The sequence below is a fragment of the Penicillium odoratum genome, assembly GCF_028828045.1.
Source record: "Penicillium odoratum strain IBT 22623 chromosome Unknown utg000002l_segment0_segment0, whole genome shotgun sequence".
NCBI classification, from domain to species: Eukaryota; Fungi; Ascomycota; class Eurotiomycetes; order Eurotiales; family Aspergillaceae; genus Penicillium; species Penicillium odoratum.
In genome coordinates, this window is record NW_026643144.1 from 3,209,796 (window position 1) to 3,228,877 (window position 19,082).

The following is a 19,082-nucleotide window of genomic DNA, read 5'->3' on the forward strand; positions in this document are numbered from 1 at the left end:
GTTCACAGAGTGGGAGGGATTGTAAGGTTCAACCACTTAGCACTCGGTTGAACGCAGGAAGATTTTGAGCAACTGCACCAGAGTCGCCCGATAAAATCCAAAATCTCATAAGCTACTCTAGCGCACTAAGAAGATGCGCTAGCGGCAAGACCGGCATCCCACTAGCAATACACCTCGTTCTACAGAAACACGTCCGGTGCAGGGGCACTTAGCGCTTGCCAACTTCAGAGACCATTTCAAAGAGGGCTAGCGGGTCCGAGCACTCTCATATAGACGTAAGCGAGGCTCAGAAATCCTCTAGCGTACTGTTTACGGCTCAAAATTGAAGAACCGTCCTTTTTCTCGCAATTTATTTTCTGTTCCTTTCTTCTACCTTGAACTTGTCTATTTTTGCCCTACTATATCACGACTGCGACTTGGTCATTTCCCTTGAACACCCTCAACGAAAAGATTACTCACAATGCGCACCGCTTCATTGCTCGCGGTTACATTGTCTGCTTTAGCCGCTGCCGAGAGCACCACCACCGTTGGCTATCTCGGTGTCAACAATGGACTCGGTGATGACATCGGCCCCTTTTGGTTCACCAGCACTGCAGCCAGTGTTGCTGGCATTAATGCAGAGGCTACCACCTACGAAATCAGGTGTTTGAGCGGCGCGCCCTCATCCGACTGCCAGATCGAATCCAAGCATCCCTGGACCCTCATTCAGGGTCCTGCCACCTATAACTTTGATGCTTCCTTTACTTACTCGAGTGATCACACGACCGCCACATATACCGAGACAGCTGACTGCTCTATGAGTCAATACTCAACATCGGTCTCTTGCTCGTGGAGTGTCTCGGCCACTGGCTCATCATCTGGAGGAAACCTTGCCTCTTCCACCTCTTCTTCGAGCTCAAACATCGCGACTGCGTCGATCACCTACTGGGAGCTGGAGGTCACTGGCGGTGTTGCCTCCTTCACTGCTCCTGAGGCAACCAAGACCGCTGGTGCTGCTGTTGGTCCCGCGAAGCCTTTGATCACCGCTGCACCACTGGCCGCTGCAGCTGCCGCAGCCGTTGCCGCCATGTTCTAATGGAATAACGAGTTTCCCTTATGTTTGTTTATATCTGTTGTTGTTATTTATTTAACACCAGGCATCTATAGCGACAAGTTAATGGAGAATATTATGTGATTTTACTCACCCCCTTGAGGCTGAAGGAGATGTGTCACTTTGATCAGATTAGATGTATAGAGGACGTATTTAGCTATCCACTTAGCTGAAAGATCGGATCTTGGGAATTAAGCGTCGACCATTTTCAGCGTGTCCCGCCGGCCATGCTGCAGAAGGCGCGACTTCACCTCACGTGCAGAATATAAGGGAACGGGCTTTTAGAACGTGAAGAGAGGGTCAGTGCAATGGAGAGGCAAGAGAGTAATTTTCTACCTGGGTAAGAATACAAATCATAAAATCTTACGGCGTCTTGGGACAAGCCTTACCAGAGTGGAGAAATGGAGAATCGCTGACAAATAAATTTTGCTATCGGTAGCTTGGAAGATACGTGCGATTAAAACTAGGACTACGTATGTTGGCCAAACGGTGATTTATCATTTAGAGTTGTTTTTCAAAACTTCGATTCTCAGCATAAATAGCTAGATTTGATGAAGTTCTAAGCTTCATCATTTATGCCCGATTTGTAAGGCTGCAATGCGAGTTTGCATCGCCCGAAATATGACTCATAAGATACCACTGCGGGACCCATATAAGCAAATTCTACAAGCTAATGAAATCAATCTGGGCCATCGCGGCCTGGACCCCGACCATCTCAAGAATGATCTAGAGCTAGCGGAGATGACGTATAGCAAGCCATCCTTGCCATTTTAAAGGCCGTACTGAGACTATTTTACAAACACAGACTCCCACCAGCTAAAAAGGGGGTTGGTTCCTGGATAGTCCTGGAACTCTGCCAGTGTGAATGGCTGAAGCAGAATTTATGTTCAATTGAGCTAGGCCACGAACTGTGTACAAAAAGCTTAAAGAGAGAATTGTTAAGTAGGTGTTCTGCGTGTTAGGTTGTTATGGTCATGTGGTGCACGTGACCTTATACTGGTGTCGGAACAATGGATCATGTAATCAACTTTATTAGTCAGCGTACCACATGTTAAATTGCTGTGGTGGAGACTAGAGAATACCAGACAAGTACACAGACGTGACCCATACCATTGGTACATGCTGTTCGACCCTGATTACGTGTTCAGAGAGTTATGAGCCCGGATTATCTCTCCTACCGTGATATTTTGATTGAATATACGTTCTAGAAGCTCTCCTCGACTTGCGACGACAGGATTGTTTACCCCTGAGATCACTGACGACGACAACAAAGTTGCCGCGTCAACCCCTCCGAAGAACACGACAATTGAGAAAGGATTGAAAGCCATTTGAAACCAACTAAGGATGGACCCCACGGTATCTGTCTCACAATGGAAGGGTGAGAAGCTGAAAAACAGCTCTCATTGGCCAGCTTGGTACTCTGCGATGAAGCAGTTTGCCAAGACTAGGAAAGTATGGGATTATTGCAATCCTGAGAAACCAGCCCCGGAAGTGCTGGAGGAGCCGCAGGCCCCCGCACGACCGCGGTTACATATCCCACGAGGGGCAACTACAGAGGTAGCCAAGACCCTAAGGGAAGAGTTTAAGGATCGTCAGATGGAGTATAGCTACGACCATGACGATTACAAAGAGGAGCTCAAAAGGTATGAGAAGGTGGAAAACGGCCTACAATCAGTTGAGTTCGTGATCACTGCGTCAACAGATACTAAGCTACACCGTCTCATGGATGATCTTGAGACTCCGTACGAGAAGATTAGCTTTCTCAAGAAGCGCTTCTCACACACAAAGTCTCACCAGAATGAAGTCCTGCTACGCTGGGCAGAAGGGTGCGTACGACCACCAAAGAAGGGTCAAAACGTACTATCCTGGCTAGAAGAGTGGGAGCTGATACGTGATGAAGCGGTCAACCTAAAAGTGGAGAGTGACACTGCGCAGCATCCGCAGCTGTTTTTACATGCTGTAAAGGACATCCTACCGGTCTGGTGGGAAGCTCGGTTCCAGGATATCGTACTAAGAAGTAATACAATCGAGATAAATGATCTGATTGAGTCCTTCCGTACCTCCTATACTATGTCGTATTCCGAGACTACCAAGAAGAATACCAATTCTATATCCAAAGCAGCATTTGCCACATCGACCTGGCAGGGTAAAGCAGAGGCTGAAACCTCTAGAACCGAAAGAAAAGACGGGAAAACTGGACCATTTCAGGACCGGAGCTACTGCCCTTGTGGCATGAAACACCCGGTCACCCGGTGCTGGGTGTTGAATGAAGACCAACGACCGGATGGGTGGATGGGCCTACGAAAGGCCTCCGAAGCGCTGAAGAAGTCATTCAAAAAGGAACCAGAGTGGAAGGTCTGGGCCGAAAACCAGATCAAGAACTCACCTGACTTGGCAGGAAAACCGTCTGGATCAGCAAATTTAGCCCACGTTGGCTTTGCCACAGTCGCCCTATCAACTGAAGTTGATACCAAGTACCGAGACCAATGGGTATTGGATACCGGAGCAAGCGTACACGTATGCAACGACCGGACCAAATTTACCGAGTATAAGGAAGACCCCTCGTATCTCCGTACGGGTGACAATCGGACCGCAATTGCTGGAGTCGGTACAGCAACCTTCACCGGAAGGGATCCTACAACTGGCAGACCGCGTGTGGTTAACCTGTATAACTGCCGTTATTCTCCAGATTTTCACTGCAATTTGGTTTCCTTAGGCAGGATAGAGGACCATGGAGGATGGTGGGATATGAAGCAAGGAAGGATTATGATTGGAGATCAACCTATTCTTGAGACCTACCGAGAACATGATATTTATCTGTTCTCACAGACGCGGGATGAACGTACAGTTTTTCGGCCGAAAACAGAGGGTCGTACGACTACGATCAAGACCCAAAACAACACCCAGCATAAAACTGCACTTGCTACCCGACGATCAGAGAAACCGTTGAAATCGTCTGCCAATACTAATACGTGGCATAAACGACTTGGCCATGTCTCGAAGGCAGCAATTTAGCAACTACCGAAACTGGTCAGTGGAGTTGAGGTTGTACGAAGCACGGAGGATGGGGAAGAGCGACCGGATGATGAAATTTGTACGGTCTGCAGCTTGGTCAACGCTCCACGACAGGTCTCGCGGAGACCGATAGGCAAGCACTACGGACGGTGCGGGAGGGTCTACTTTGACCTAATTCAGGTCATTATGGGATATAATCAGCACTGCTGGATAACCCATTTCTACGTTGAGGGTATCCGGTTCCACTGGTTAATGACCCATGTGAACAAAAACGGGTGCCAGGAAGCGATCAGAAGCTTTATCGCTTTCGCTATTCGCTGGCTAAATTTGCCGATTAAGGTGTTCCACTCTGATAACGAGAGATCAGTCGATGAGAGTATTCTACTGCTAATTAAGCAGCTGGGGTGTGTTCACACGTTTACAGTCCCGTATACGCCTGAGATGAACGGTCCGGGTGAGCGTGCTGGAGGTGTGATTATCCTTAGAGCGAGAGCGCTTCTAAAGGAAGGAAAACTACCCGATAAACTATGGCCAGAAGCGGTAAAAGCGGCAGTATACCTGCTGAACCGTACGCCTACGAGATTGGAAGATGGGACTTGGATAGTTCCATGGGATGAAGCACGGCGCTTTATTGGGTTCAACCAGGGTACCGAGGGTACTCCTGTCAATACTCCCACAAAGACGTCGCTTGCGAATATCAAATTGTATGGATCACTTGCATACTGCAGGATCCCCAATATCCCGAAACTTGACAAAATGAAGTCACGAGCTGAGATAGGATATCTCGTTGGCTACGTGGCCTCGAATATCTGGCAAATCTGGATACCGCACCGTGGTCAGGTCAGGATGGTCCGAGACGCAGTTTTTGATGAAAACCGACGTTTTTCGGCAGAGAACCATGACCCGGATGAAGGGGTGAAGCTACCAGTTCCAGAGGACTATCCTCCCACAATCATGGAGGAAGGACTAGAGGTCGACTGTATTCGACAGGGTCTCGACGAACAGACTGCTCGTACGAGTATTCCCGAGAGTACCCCAGAAGGGAGCTCTCCGGGACGGTCCTATAGAGCAAGAGATGCGGATGATGTAGACGTCATACAGGATCAAGAATCTGGAGGATCTAGAGAACCACAGGAGACGACAATACCACACTCGGGACAAGATCAAGTTTTTGTGCACAAAACCCCAATTGATCATACCCCACCACCGGATTATCCAGTTAGAAGCAATTCTGCGGAAACTACCACTGATCAAGGGGTGAGGGATGATCCTGAGCGTCTCGCTCAGGACCATAATCAAATAGATCAGACGCCTGTTTCGCCAGTATCACTACGGGAACCGAGCCCGGAGGATCAACTCCAGGACCAATATCAGCAGCGAGTGGGCTCAGTTCAATATGGTACCACGATTACCCGCGCGGACGCAGCAAAGCGAGCGTCTATCTGCGCACAGTTCCTGACCAACCCTGGTCCGAAGCACCACCAAGCAATTGAGCGCTTAATCTGCTACCTCTATACCACACGGTTCTGGGCTATACAATACGGTCCAGTTGACAACGACAGCGAAGTGGTGAAGTTCTCATCAGATGCTTCGTATGGGGATATGGGTGACCGGACTAGCTCCGCAGGATATATTTGCCAGTTCTTCGGTGGACCGGTGGACTGGAGGGCAACCAAGCAGAAGACCGTGACCACGTCGACGACGGAGGCTGAGTTATTAGGCCTATCAGACGCAGGAAGGTCACTACAGTGGTGGGATCGTCTATTTGGAAGGATTGGTTTCAAATATCCGGAGGGTCTCACAATCGAGTGTGACAACCGCCGTACGGTGGACTTGATCAACGCAGAGGATACCCCCTTCGATACCAAGCTCAGGCACGTTGATATTCACGGGCACTGGCTGAGACAAGAAGTCAAGGAAGGCAGGGTGCGGATCAAGTGGGTACCAACCGCGCAGATGCTCGCGGACGGACTCACCAAGATGCTGCCGAGGCAGAAGCATGAAGCTTTTGTCAGGATGCTGGGATTGACGGACGTGCGTCATCTCATTGAGGAAGAAAAATAAGTCATACTTGCCTAATTAGTAAGTAGAGGCTGTTTTGAAAAGATCGCAGTTCTGAAGGAATTGTGTCTATTTTGTTGCTTCTGAGAAGCTTTGAATGATTCAAGTGACCATTTATGGCAACTGCGCAGCTTTGCCAGGACTGCCAAAGCTGAAGGGGTGTGTCGGAACAATGGATCATGTAATCAACTTTATTAGTCAGCGTACCACATGTTAAATTGCTGTGGTGGAGACTAGAGAATACCAGACAAGTACACAGACGTGACCCATACCATTGGTACATGCTGTTCGACCCTGATTACGTGTTCAGAGAACTGGGCACTGGCCCGTGACAGTACCCCCCCTTAGGGCGGTCCTCCTTATGTGTGTTGTAGTCGTATTCGGTTGTTTGCGGGCCTGTAATAGGGTCGAAACGGGGTCGAATCGTCTTTCAAAGGCATCTAATGCGGAGCAATCTCGTACGTCGTCGAGCCTCTGCCAGGTTTGTTCTGCCTAACCTGTCCATTTTATTAGGGCTTCATCACGGTATCCTCGACCGATTTTCTTACGTCTCACGTCTATTATCTCTTCCACTTCGTATTCAAGTTCTCCGTCAACCAGTATTGGTGGGGGATATGAATCGTCCACAATCTGTGATGGAAACGGGTAGGCTGTGCCGTAACCCGCAGAAACCCGCACCCGAACCCGCCCCATCCTCCCTATGGGTAGGGTTTTGGGTCGGTCTGTCTAACCCGCATGCGGGTTGCGGGTTCCGATGGGAAACCCGCGCGGGTTTATGGGTTACCCAATGGGTCGTCAAACAGGACAAACATAGAAATAGCTCTCTCTGCATAAATTATGTAGTATTTTGGAGTATTTTTGAGTATTCCTAGTACAGCCTAGTACAGCTTTGTAGTTTTCGCAATATAATCTTAATTCATGAAATCTTGATTTATGAATCACTTAAGTAGATAGAATATAAAGTGAATATATTAAATAAACAGCTAATTATATAGGAAATCACTATCTTCACGTCTTACACGCTTACGCACTCTCCCTGATGTGCGTTTTTGAGTATCTACCCCTTCTATCATAGGTAAATCAGGCGAATCATGCTTATTGTGGTCTTCAGGTGACTTAGACCTTTAAGTCTCCTCTTGCCCTTGTGTATCCTCTTCCTCATTATTACTGATTGGATCAATATCAAATTGATTAGTTGAATCATCTCTTTCTTCATTTACTGCTTTGATCTTATTATAAGAGAAGAACTCCTTTAAGAACTTGAACTGCTCTTCTTGTATATCAAACCTTAAAGTGCAGAGGAATATCATTAATTCTTGGATAGTTGTGGTATTTAGTCTCCCTCTGCGGTAGTGGCAAATATCACGAGTAGTATTGAACAGTCGTTCAACACCAGCACCAGATGCTGGAACTGAAAGGACATCCCGAGCGAGATTTGTAAGTGCTGGAAATTGGTACTGATTCTCTCTCTAAAACGTAAAGAGGGGTAACTTTAATAATATCTAAATGTCAGGGTGCAGGCTAGACTTCTGCATGGGCCGGAAAATTATGTCCAAGGCCCAACCCATACTAAAGCCTAAGTAATATATACATATATTACATATATTACCTAGTTAATACTAATGTTTTTGATAGAGTACATGGTAATTACATAGAGATTCAAATTTACCGGCCCATGGGCCAGAAAATTATGTCCAAGGCCCAGCCCATGCAGAAGTCTAGTGCAGGCTGGCAGGGTTATAATAGGAGAAGACCGGCGGGATCGGGTCGGGTTCAGAGGATTTCTAATTGATCCGGCAGCAGGTCGGCGGACAGTCTAGCGTAAGCTATTATACAAGACGTAGCTCGAAGAGCTACAACAGGATCCAGATCGGAAGTGCAGATAAACAAAATATAGATCACGTGCCCGTGATCTCCCTTATCGGTCCTAGCGGGTCCCTACGGACCCTATCAGGACACACCGTGACACTAGCCTTAGTCAGGATCCGCACATAAGAACCATGCATGGTTCGAGGGCGGGTAATAATTCAGACAGTTACACATTCGAGAACGCACCCCATTGGTCGATAAAATACGTCCGTTTACGTGAGCCAACAGATAAATTGGTCCCTGTACGCCCCCGTAGTACACGGATAAGGTGGTTTTCCAATGATTCACCAGTGGATTTCCAATTTCTTTTCCAATCATTACCGCAAAAATTTCTTGTGATAGCTTCCCGATGTCACCAGGAAGACTAGAGTCTTTTCGACCAATTATTCAGCTTACGTGGCCTCATTTCAACTGATTACATAACAAAATCAAGCGTCGACTATGAGAAAAGTACGAGGCCAAAGGGTCACGGCCTGTGATTCATGTTGGAAGCGAAAGGTAATATATTTTGTTGAAATCAGCAATCACCTGGATTCTATTTGATACTAAATACCTCATCTTTTGAATCTAGATCAGATGTGACGCTGTACAACCGCGATGTTACTGGTGTGGTCATTTAAAGTATCATGCACATATAGCAGAGAGACTAGAAGGTGACTATATCCGTGAACATTTTTGAGGGGCAATCAATGCCTAACACTGTTAGTCACGAAACTAAAGCCTCGGGAACTGATGTTTCAAGTGGCGTACTGATTGATCAGACGACTGAGAGCTATGACGGTAAAGCGACTTCGTTTCCAAGTTGACTGGGACTATTGGAAATTCTGACGAACCAGACCCAGAAAGTCCAGTGACAAATGATTCACAGGAAGGGAGATACAACTTCTCAGAATACAACTTCTCAGAATATTCTCCTCGCCCAAATGAAATGCTTCTTTTCACTGCGAGAGAAACTAGAGCAGTCGGTTCCACAACGGGTCTGGTCTTACTATCAAAAGAGGGCCAGGAATGGATACGAGTCAAATCTGGCGATTCCTTTTCAACAGAAGTCTTGCTTATGGACCCATCTAAAATGAGATGCCCATCAATACTGCAATCCGCGGTCGAAGTTTTCAGATCACTTGGACATCATAATATGGGGTTGCCGAATCAAGGCGTAGTCGAGAAATGTGTCGAAGTCTACCAAAAATGCACCATGCGAGCAATTTTTCCAGTCGTTGATCCTGTATTATTCAGGGAGACTATTCAAACGGCCTACCACTCAAAGAATGATAGGCCGGATGTTCTCGGGGCAAAGGCTTGCGTTATCTCATTTCTCGTCTTGGCCTCATTTCTTGATTTTGACCCCTCGGCATGCTCCTCGAGCCAAGTCAGGTCCTACACGGCAACAATCCGACATCTTCTTCCAATGATCGCCGAAACAGCCACTCTTGAGGCGTTTCAGACTTGCGTCATGCTGGTATGACTCTCTCTTACTACTTGGCAGTCACAAATAACCTAAAAATATCATGCACAGTTAGTATTCCAATTATACTCCGGCAATATCACGTCTGCTACCGTGACGCATTCACTGGCTGTCCAATTGGCTTTTACACTTGGAGCCCATACACTCTCATCATCAATGTCATTTGAAACTGACAATCGAGAAACTTCCTCCCGTACTCAAAACCACTTACGGAGTTTATTTTGGATCTGCTATACCATTGACAAAGAGTTACCATTCCGAACTCGACAACCTCCAGCGCTTTGTGACGAATACTGTGACCTGACAGTTTCTGCTGAATACCTCGAGGAATTATTTGCAGAATTGCCTTTCGGTGTGCCTTCAGAACGGGCACATCCTTGGAGGCTGTTTCCTTCCGACATAAAACTGAGTATAATCAAGTCTCGTGCCTTCAAACTCCTGTATTCAGCATCTGCAGTTCGAAAAACAGACGCAGAGCTGCTCATGGCTATTCGAACGCTCGACGATGATTTAGAAAAGTGGCGCATTGCAATCCCTGAAGAATTCCGACCTGATTTCTCGACCCATGGGATTTCGATGGGTCAAATAAAACTTGATATGCGCGCTTTAATTCTCCGGCTTGAATATCACCGCTGTATAACGGTAATTCATCAGGCTATTTGCGGGAGATTGGCATTTGAAACGAGCCCAAGTCTATTGGGCACCGGAATCGCTTCCAGCAATAAACTCGCCATCGAGGCTAGTCGATCATCATTGCGGTATATGCGAATTGCTCATCACGTTCTTGACCGAGGAAGTTTTTGGTAAGTAATTCGTTTTATGTAGATTTTACTTATCGTCTATCGATTCTAAATACCTCCTAGGATTGTGCTTTTCTACCCAATAGCCGGTTCAATAACTTTGTTCTTCAATATTCTTGATCACCCTAATCAACCATCTGCAATCTTGGATCTTGACCTCCTTCGGAGTGTCCCACCGGCAATTTTGAGACTACCGGTCCATCATCTGACATATGATGACATCCTTCACATTGAACAGCTGGACCAATTTGTCAAGGAGCTGAGCCGTGTGGCGCAATCCGCTGTGTCTAATTCGAGAAACAGGCAGGGAAATGGACTGAGTTGAGTTGAAAATTTGCCCAATGATTAAATGTGCAATTATTACTCTCCATGAGCAGAGTTAAATAAGGCAGGAAGGACTCAAATTTACTGTATTGATAGAGGGTGAAGGGGAACCATTCAGTGAACAAGATAATACCTGGGAAATCTCCAGTTTTGTTCGCTGAAAGGAATAGGTTAAAAACTTTACCCTCGGAAAACCTTACATACTCGCCCATTTACCGAAGGAGTTTTTTGACGTCCTTTGAAACTTGCACGAATATGACATACTTCAGATGATTATATCTCTCAAATAACATTCCTGTCGGGCTTGGGTTCGGGTTTGAATAACTTGAAATATATTGCAGACTAGCGTTTCTGAACTAGATTTCTATGCGAGTGGCATAACGAGAGGAAATGCGCAAAATTGTTCTTTGAGAGCGTTTGCAAAGGGCAGATACACCGGTAATGAGGCCTCAACGTGCATGTCGCACGTCCTGTTGCAGTTCTAGAGCCTCTGGGGTCCTTGATAGCGAAAGAATTGGCGTCAGTGGGCAAGGGACCTACAAAATTGGAAGTCCCAAACAGTGAAATTATGAAAAATCTGAGATGCGAATTTTTGTTCACAAATCTATCCTCGAATGATTTTTAACAAGTCCTCCAAAATCTCATGCTTTCTCAAGTTTACCAACACAATCCTAGGCAGATTATTTTTGGGGATTGAAGGTTTGAATATGCCAGAGCTTGGGATCACTAACTTGAGCGTGGTAAACGGTATTTTAAATGGTTAGCATGTATGTAACTTTCGCCAGTATTGGTTCGAATTTTATGGTGGTGCAGTCATATTCTAATTATGAATTTGCTATTGTCACTATTGTACCCGAAACTAAGTAATGTGAGTGGTTCATTCTACTGCGGGCATCGTATAGTGCGGTTAAACTAAATCTCAAATCTTGAGATAATTCGAGCAAATACACGGCCGAGAGTCTTCCCAGTGCCACGAGCATCAAACCCCGCTGACATGAACTGGCAGCCAAAAAGAGTTACCGATAATGTCTTCGTCGTTTTCCGGGTATAGAATCTTCGCGTATAGGATTCTCCCCCAAGGTTCCAATATACCACATTACCCATATTAGGTTCTACAGACTACGGAAATGGGGGTTAGCGGAGGTTCCAGGGTTTGGATGTGCGTTGTCATGAGACACGGATGTTTGATCGACAAGAGATCTGGGGTATGTAACTGCTAGATGAAGAACTATAAAGGAGAGCTGGGTAGTCCTAGGTTCATGCTCTGTCGCTCTGCAGACAAACTTCATTTTAATCACAAACTCAACCACCTTTTGCATCACTATGGCCAAAGTAGCCTTGATCACTGGTGCCAATGGCATTACTGGTTCCGCTATTATGGACCACCTGACCCAATATACCAAGAGCGATGAATGGTCTCGCATTGTTCTTTCATCTCGCTCGCCGTTGACCTTGAATGTCACAGATCCTAGGGTCGAATTCATCGCCCTGGACTTCACCAAGTCCCCCGAGGAGCTGGTGAATGAGATGAAGGATGTCTGCGCCGACGTTACTCATGCCTATTTCTGTTCCTATGTCCACAAGGACGACTTCAAGGAGTTGAACAAGGCCAACAAGTCACTTTTCGAGAATTTCCTCGAAGCCCTTCTGTCCGTCGCAGGAAATCTCCAAAACTGTACACTTCAGACTGGCGGAAAGTACTACAATGTCCACATCCAACCCGTACCGTCACCAGCTTCTGAGGATCATGCTCGCCTTGTGGCCCCGGATGAGAATTTCTACTACCACCAGGAAGACTTCCTAGCCAACAAACAGCGCGGAAATTCGTGGACATGGAACGTCATTCGCCCTGAGGCTATTTTCGGCTACTCTATCAAACCCAACGGAATGAACGAGGCTTTGACCTTGGCACTGTACTTCCTCATTTGTAAGGAGTGCGGTGAAGAGGCCAAGATGCCCACGAACTGGAACTTCTGGAATGGCACCGACGATATCTCTGACGCGCGACTCATCGCAGACCTCTCAATCTTCGCTTCAACCAAGCCACACTACGCAAATGAGGCCTTTAACGTGGTAAATGGAGATCATATCTGTTGGCGCTACATGTGGCCACGTCTAGCCAACTTCTTCGGCGCCAAAGCCTCATCCGATCAGACCTCCCCGAAGACAGTTTTGGAGCGCACGAGATCTTTGTCACTTCAAATTTCCACCTGATTTGAGAAATGATAAAGATATCGCCACCAACGACAAAATCCAAGCAAATGGTGACCTCGGCCTTGTTCAAGACGGAGGTACCGTGTGTAGAATCGTTGATTTCTCTCCACAGAATGAGCCGATGATGCACCAGACCCAAAGTCTGCACTATGGTATTGTTTTGGAGGGTACTATCGAGATGGTCATGGACGATGGCCAAGTGACATCCATGCGTCGAGGAGAGGTTGCAGTCCAACGTGCTACTATGCACGGCTGGAAAAACCCGAGCAAGACCGAGTGGGCCCGAATGGTAATTTTTCATGCAGCATTGTCAGCCGTCCACGACCGGAAATTGTGCCGCTTAAAAACTGAGAAGGATGAATCTAAGAGGGGTCAACAAGAGAAGCTTGTTTGAGGGTGGAAGAGGAGGAGCGTTGGACTTTCGCCGTCATTGATTTCGGACATTACTGGTGGCAGCTTGAATCCAGAAGATCATATTGGCCAATATACCAACTCTTCGTGATTACGAGTCCATATTTACTATCTTGCTCTACTACCAAATATGTATATATAACATGGTACTGAGAATATAGGCACCAATAATTTGTTGGTTGTGTGGATCGGATGGGAGTGTCTTTTTGGGTTGAGCAAGCGGCACAAAACCCCATGAAGCCACTTTTTCCGTCATTGCGCACAAAACACGGAACGCCACATTGACCCGCAATCCTGCATGAAATGGAAAATGGAAGGAAAACTCAAACATGTGAAACATAACCTTTTTGAATCAACTTAAAGAAGTTCATCGAATAGAATATAAGACTGCCAGTTCAATAGAACTGGTCCATAGTCGGAGCCGAACAAAGTACGGCACTACCTAATATCAATTTCAACCTCCACCTAAGGCATTTCTGTTCATTGCTAAGCTGTAGTTTTCATAACGCCAACTAGAAGGTCTAGGAAGATCCAATGAGACCCACTCAGCCCCTCCTTTTACTGAGACGGAACCTTATCACGCCTGGCTTTTGTGTAGCCTCCGTCCACGGGGACGGAGGCTAGCGCAGGACAGAGATTCTCATTGGATCCCCAACCAGTATAGCCCCCCAACCTTCTGGAATGAGGTTCTATAATGCTCCCAAGACAATGCGGCCCCTTTCCCTCTATTGCCGTATCACGGATGCAATACCTTGCCGAAATAACCTTGCCCACTTCGAAGCTTCCATAAGACGGGTCTGTCGAAATTTGCCGGTCCGCAAGAGTTAATAAGACTGCTCTATAAGAGGATTTGTCTGCCCTGCTTTTGAAATTAACCATATCACCACTTTCGTTTACCATATTATTTTTCTTTCGTGCAACTACTTTACCTCTATGAAAGCCGCCCAAGAATCATCGGGCGACCCCTACAGCGTCGATCCCGATCTCGAGCCCGAGTCAGCTGAAAGTATAACCACCGTCAGCACAAATACCGCCTCTCAACTCAATGACAAAAATTTGGATGACAGAGGCTTGGAAAAGGGTCAAGATCTACCCGGATCATGGGCTCTTGCAGGTCGCGTACGTGAAATGAATGAACGTGATCTCCAATGCGGCTTAAAAAGACGTGAGCTAGGAGTTACCTAGCAGGGTCTGACGGTGGAAGCTCCTGGGGTGGATTCAGCGACAAAACACAATCTTGCCTCTCAGTTCAATATCATGCACAATCTCCAATCAATTCGTCACAAGCCAGCGCAGAAAAAGATCCTTGATAACAGTCATGGCTGCGTCAAACCTGGTGAAATGCTATTGGTACTGGGTCGCCCCGGCTCCGGATGCACGACTCTCTTGAAGCTCCTTGCCAATCGCCGTGATGGCTATTCGGTGCAGGGAGATGTACACTTTGGTTTAATGAACCATGAAGAAGCAGCCAAGTATCGGGTCAAATCGTCATGAATACTGAAGAGGAGATTTTCTTTCCGACATTGAAGGTGGGGGATACAATGGATTTCGCAACACGGATGAAAATTCCATCGCAGCCAGGAGACCTCACAGTGCCCGAATACCACCAGGATATGAAAGACTTCCTACTCCAATCCATGGGGATTTCGCATACAGTGGATATCAAAGTGGGAAATGAGTATGTCCGAGGTGTATCGGGTGGTGAACGGAAGCGTGTCTCGATCATCGAATGCTTAGCCACCCGTGGCTCCATTTTCTGCTGGGACAACAGTACTCGAGGCCTTGACGCAAGCTCCGCACTTGAATGTGCAAAGGCCCTGCGCTGTATGACAGACACATATGGCCTGGCTACTATTGTCACTCTCTACCAAGCCGGCAACGGAATTTACGACCTCTTCGACAAAGTTTTGGTTCTGGATGAAGGACAACGGATATTCTACGGCCCCATGAAAGATACTCGACGCTTTTTCGAGCACCAAGGCTTTGTTTGCCGCGACGGAGCCAATGTGGCTGATTACATTACCGGAGTCACTGTACCAACCGAGCGGGAGATTGAATCTGGATTCGAATTCTCTTTTCCTCGCACTGCAATCGACATCCGTTCTCGCTATGAGAGCTCAGAAACCTACAAAAACATGATTCAAGAGCAAGGTTATCCCACGACGTCCCGGGCCCGTGACTGCACGTCAACCTTCCAAGAAGCGATTGCAGTCGATCAACACAAATCTCTTCGAGATAGTGTCTTTACAGTCAGTCTTTATCAACAAGTCATGACCTGTATCATCCGTCAATACCAAATTATCATGAACGACAGAGCAACTTTCTTGATCAAACAAATCTCAGCTCTGGTCCAGGCCCTTGTTGCTGGCTCCTTATTTTACAAAGCCGCGCCAGATACAACGAGTCTCTTCATTAAATCTGGATCTTTGTTCTTTGCCATTCTTTATAACGGTATCCTCAGCCCTTTGTCGGAAGTTACGGACTCCTTTACAGGCCGTCCTGTCCTGATCAAGCATAAACACTTCGCCTTTTTCCATCCTGCTGCCTTCTGCTTCGCGCAGCTTGTCATCGATGTTCCAATAATTCTCTTCCAAATCAGCCATTTCTCACTTGTGCTCTATTTTATGACGGGACTTACGATGTCTGCTGTGTCTTTTTTTACCTACTGGGTTATTCTTTTTGCTGGAACGATGTGTTTAACTTCGATGTTCCGTGCTGTAGGGGCTTGTTTCCGATCGTTTGAAGGAGCGTCAAAGGTCTCTGGCTTTCTTGTTACAGCACTAGTCGTCTATGCTGGCTATATGATCGAGAAGCCCCAGATGCATCCTTGGCTAGGGTGGATATTCTGGATCAATCCTGTCGCCTACGGTTTCGAAGCACTTTTGGCAACTGAGTTCCAGGGCAAGCAGATCGACTGTGCGGGCACAAATCTCATTCCTAGCGGTTCTGGTTACGACAACCTATCATACCAAGCCTGCTCAGGAGTTCCCGGTGCGACACAGGGTATGACCTCCCTGACGGGTGACCAATACCTTAACGCCCTGAGCTATTCGGAATCGCATATCTGGAGAAATTTCGGTATTCTCTGGGCGTGGTGGGTCCTTTTCGCTGCTATAACCATCACATTCACTACCATGTGGTCCGACAGTTCCGCATCGGGCGCTTCGGTATTGATTCCATATGAAAAGCGCAAACGCAGCCCTGATACCACAGATGAGGAGTCACAATCCGTTCAGAACCAAGGAACAATGGTTCATGGTGCAGAGAAAGGGGACGTTACTGTGAACTTGGCTCAAAATACCTCGATCTTCACATGGAAGGACCTGACATATACAGTACCAACACCGTCGGGGGAACGGGTTCTCCTTGACAAAGTCTATGGATGGGTCCAACCAGGTTCTTTGACTGCTTTGATGGGATCTAGTGGAGCTGAAAAAACAACCTTGTTGGACGTTCTGGCTCAGCGCAAAACGGAGGGCACAATCCATGGTGCTATTCAAGTTGATGGTCGCCCTCTCCCGATATCTTTCCAACGCTCTACTGGCTACTGTGAGCAGTTGGACGTCCATGAATCATTTGCGACAGTCAGAGAAGCTCTTGAATTTTCTGCATTGTTACGACAGCCACAACAGGTGCTGACAGAAGACAAAATAGCATATGTTAATACTATCATCGATCTTCTTGAGCTTCATGACATTGCCGACACATTGATTGGTAAAGTTGGCTCTGGTCTCAGTATCGAGCAGCGAAAGCGTGTTACAATTGGAGTCGAACTTGTGTCCAAACCGAAGATTCTCATCTTCCTTGATGAGCCCACATCTGGTCTGGACGGCCAATCTGCTTTCAATACAGTTCGCTTTCTCCGGAAGCTAGCCGACTGCGGCCAAGCAGTTCTTGTTACCATTCATCAACCTTCCGCCCAGTTGTTCTCACAATTTGACAATCTACTTCTCCTGGCACGGGGCGGTAAGATGGTGTACCTCGGTGAGATCGGAGAGGATGGTGCTCGGGTCAAAGAGTACTTCGGAAATCTAGGAGGGCCATGCGCCCCTGGAACAAATCCAGCAGAATTTATGATCGACGTGGTTTCCGGCAATGTTCTTACTGGAGTGAATTGGCATCAGGCTTGGCTGGACTCCGCCCAACACTCCTATATGTTCGAAAAGCTCGAGTCTATCATTGAGGAGGCAGCTGCGAAACCCCCTGGCTTTGATGACGATAGCAACGAATTTGCCACCTCGCTTTGGATGCAAACGAGGCTTGTTACTCACCGAATGAATGTCGCTTTGTTCAGAAATACGGACTATGTCAACAATAAGCTTGTTCTGCATATTATTCTTGGACTTTTCAACGGCTTTTCCTTCTGGAAGATCGGCAGCTCTGTGAACGACCTCCAACTCCGTCTCTTTGCCATTTGGAATGTGATCTTTATCTCACCCGGTGTTATCGCCCAGCTACAGCCTCTCTTCATCGAGCGCCGGGAGATTTATGATGCACGTGAGAAGAAGAGTCGGATGTACTCATGGAAGGCATTCGTGAACGGGCTGATCGTGTCTGAATTCCCCTACCTCTGCATCTGCGCTGTGCTCTATTTTGTCTGCTTTTACTGGACGGTCGGGTTCCCAACGAAATCAAGTCGGGCTGGTGCTTCTTTATTTGTCATCTGGCTATATGAGTTCATATATACAGGACTGGGCCAGGCAATTGCTGCATATGCTCCCAATCCGACCTTCGCTGCCTTAGCCAAACCCTTGATTCTCGGCACAATTGTGGCCTGCTGTGATATTCTAGTACCATATCCCCAGATCACTGTTTTCTGGAGATACTGGCTCTATTACCTTAACCCATTCACATATGTCAGTGGCTCGCTTTTGGGATTCAGCATCTTCGGGGTAGATGTCAATTGTGGGAAGAAGGAATTCGCAGTTTTCAATCCTCCCAGCGGCCAGAGCTGTAAAGAATACCTTTTCGATTACCTCCAAACCGGTGACGGCTCGCGTGCGAATCTGATAAATCCTAACGCGACGGAGAATTGCCACGTTTGTGAATATCGCACCGGAGATGATTATCTGTACACGCTGAACATCAAACACTACTATTACGCTTGGCGAGACGTTGGAATTGTGGTTATATTCATTCTCAGTGGATATTCCATGGTATACTTGATGATGAAGGCCCGGACTAAGGCCTCGAAGAAAGCTGAGTAGCGCTGTCACAACGCGATGACTTCTCTAGTGGTCATCTCCTCCCCCTCCTTCCTGCCAGTGCTTTTCGAATCTTTCTCTTCAGTCTTCGGTCCACTGGTATGTCCTTTTCATATTGAAGTTCTTTATTAATTTTCTTTTTCTTTGTTTGTCCTTAACATCAATACTTTCCTTCCGCTTTGGTAGCTTGAATCATCCAAGTGCCAAAGTTAGTTTCGTTTTCTTAGGTCGTTAGTTTTTAGATTAATTCAATTTCCCCGCATGATGCATTCTTAAAACATCTAGTCTACAGGTAAATACACATGTAAAATTAAATGATTTGGTTATTTTTACTTTGATCACTGTCATAATTGGTATTTTTAAATTTTTGAATTCTGGATCTTGTTTTATCCCGAGCGCACTGACTCCCTGAAGGTCTAGTTGATAAGGCCTTGTTTACTAATACAACAATCGGTGGTCAAGTTCCCAAATTTAGGCGGGTCTTCTTCGTCTAAATTAATCTTCTTTTGTTTGTTGCAGATGACGATGCCGATCTACCCGACTCCCAACATGAATCGGCGCTACGGCCGGCTCCTTAGTCTTTCGCACACCACGAATACACAGCCCGTAATTCCTTGATGATGAGAATC

The 19,082-nt window shown here is 46.8% G+C and overlaps 6 protein-coding genes across 6 annotated transcripts; all 6 read left to right on the forward strand.

The window, feature by feature from the left end:
• Nucleotides 1-460: 460 nt before the first annotated feature.
• Nucleotides 461-1,075, forward strand: N7520_003247 (uncharacterized protein; the record flags this gene model as incomplete). Its single annotated transcript, XM_057137182.1, has 1 exon — nt 461-1,075. One exon carries the CDS (start codon nt 461-463, stop codon nt 1,073-1,075), a length of 615 nt encoding a protein of 204 aa, XP_056999868.1.
• A 1,359-nt stretch (nt 1,076-2,434) lies between these two features.
• Nucleotides 2,435-3,515, forward strand: N7520_003248 (uncharacterized protein; the record flags this gene model as incomplete). Its single annotated transcript, XM_057137183.1, has 2 exons — nt 2,435-3,445; nt 3,489-3,515. The coding sequence occupies 2 exons, from the start codon at nt 2,435-2,437 to the stop codon at nt 3,513-3,515; spliced, it is 1,038 nt and encodes a 345-aa protein (XP_056999869.1).
• An 8,432-nt stretch (nt 3,516-11,947) lies between these two features.
• On the forward strand, nt 11,948-12,838 carry N7520_003249 (SDR family oxidoreductase; the record flags this gene model as incomplete). Its single annotated transcript, XM_057137184.1, has 1 exon — nt 11,948-12,838. One exon carries the CDS (start codon nt 11,948-11,950, stop codon nt 12,836-12,838), a length of 891 nt encoding a protein of 296 aa, XP_056999870.1.
• A 124-nt stretch (nt 12,839-12,962) lies between these two features.
• Nucleotides 12,963-13,232, forward strand: N7520_003250 (cupin domain-containing protein; the record flags this gene model as incomplete). The annotated part of the gene is made up of 1 exon (XM_057137185.1): nt 12,963-13,232. One exon carries the CDS (start codon nt 12,963-12,965, stop codon nt 13,230-13,232), a length of 270 nt encoding a protein of 89 aa, XP_056999871.1.
• A 950-nt stretch (nt 13,233-14,182) lies between these two features.
• On the forward strand, nt 14,183-14,743 carry N7520_003251 (uncharacterized protein; the record flags this gene model as incomplete). Its single annotated transcript, XM_057137186.1, has 2 exons — nt 14,183-14,368; nt 14,438-14,743. The coding sequence occupies 2 exons, from the start codon at nt 14,183-14,185 to the stop codon at nt 14,741-14,743; spliced, it is 492 nt and encodes a 163-aa protein (XP_056999872.1).
• N7520_003252 (uncharacterized protein) lies at nt 14,740-18,456 on the forward strand (the record flags this gene model as incomplete). The annotated part of the gene is made up of 1 exon (XM_057137187.1): nt 14,740-18,456. One exon carries the CDS (start codon nt 14,740-14,742, stop codon nt 18,454-18,456), a length of 3,717 nt encoding a protein of 1,238 aa, XP_056999873.1.
• Nucleotides 18,457-19,082: the final 626 nt, after the last annotated feature.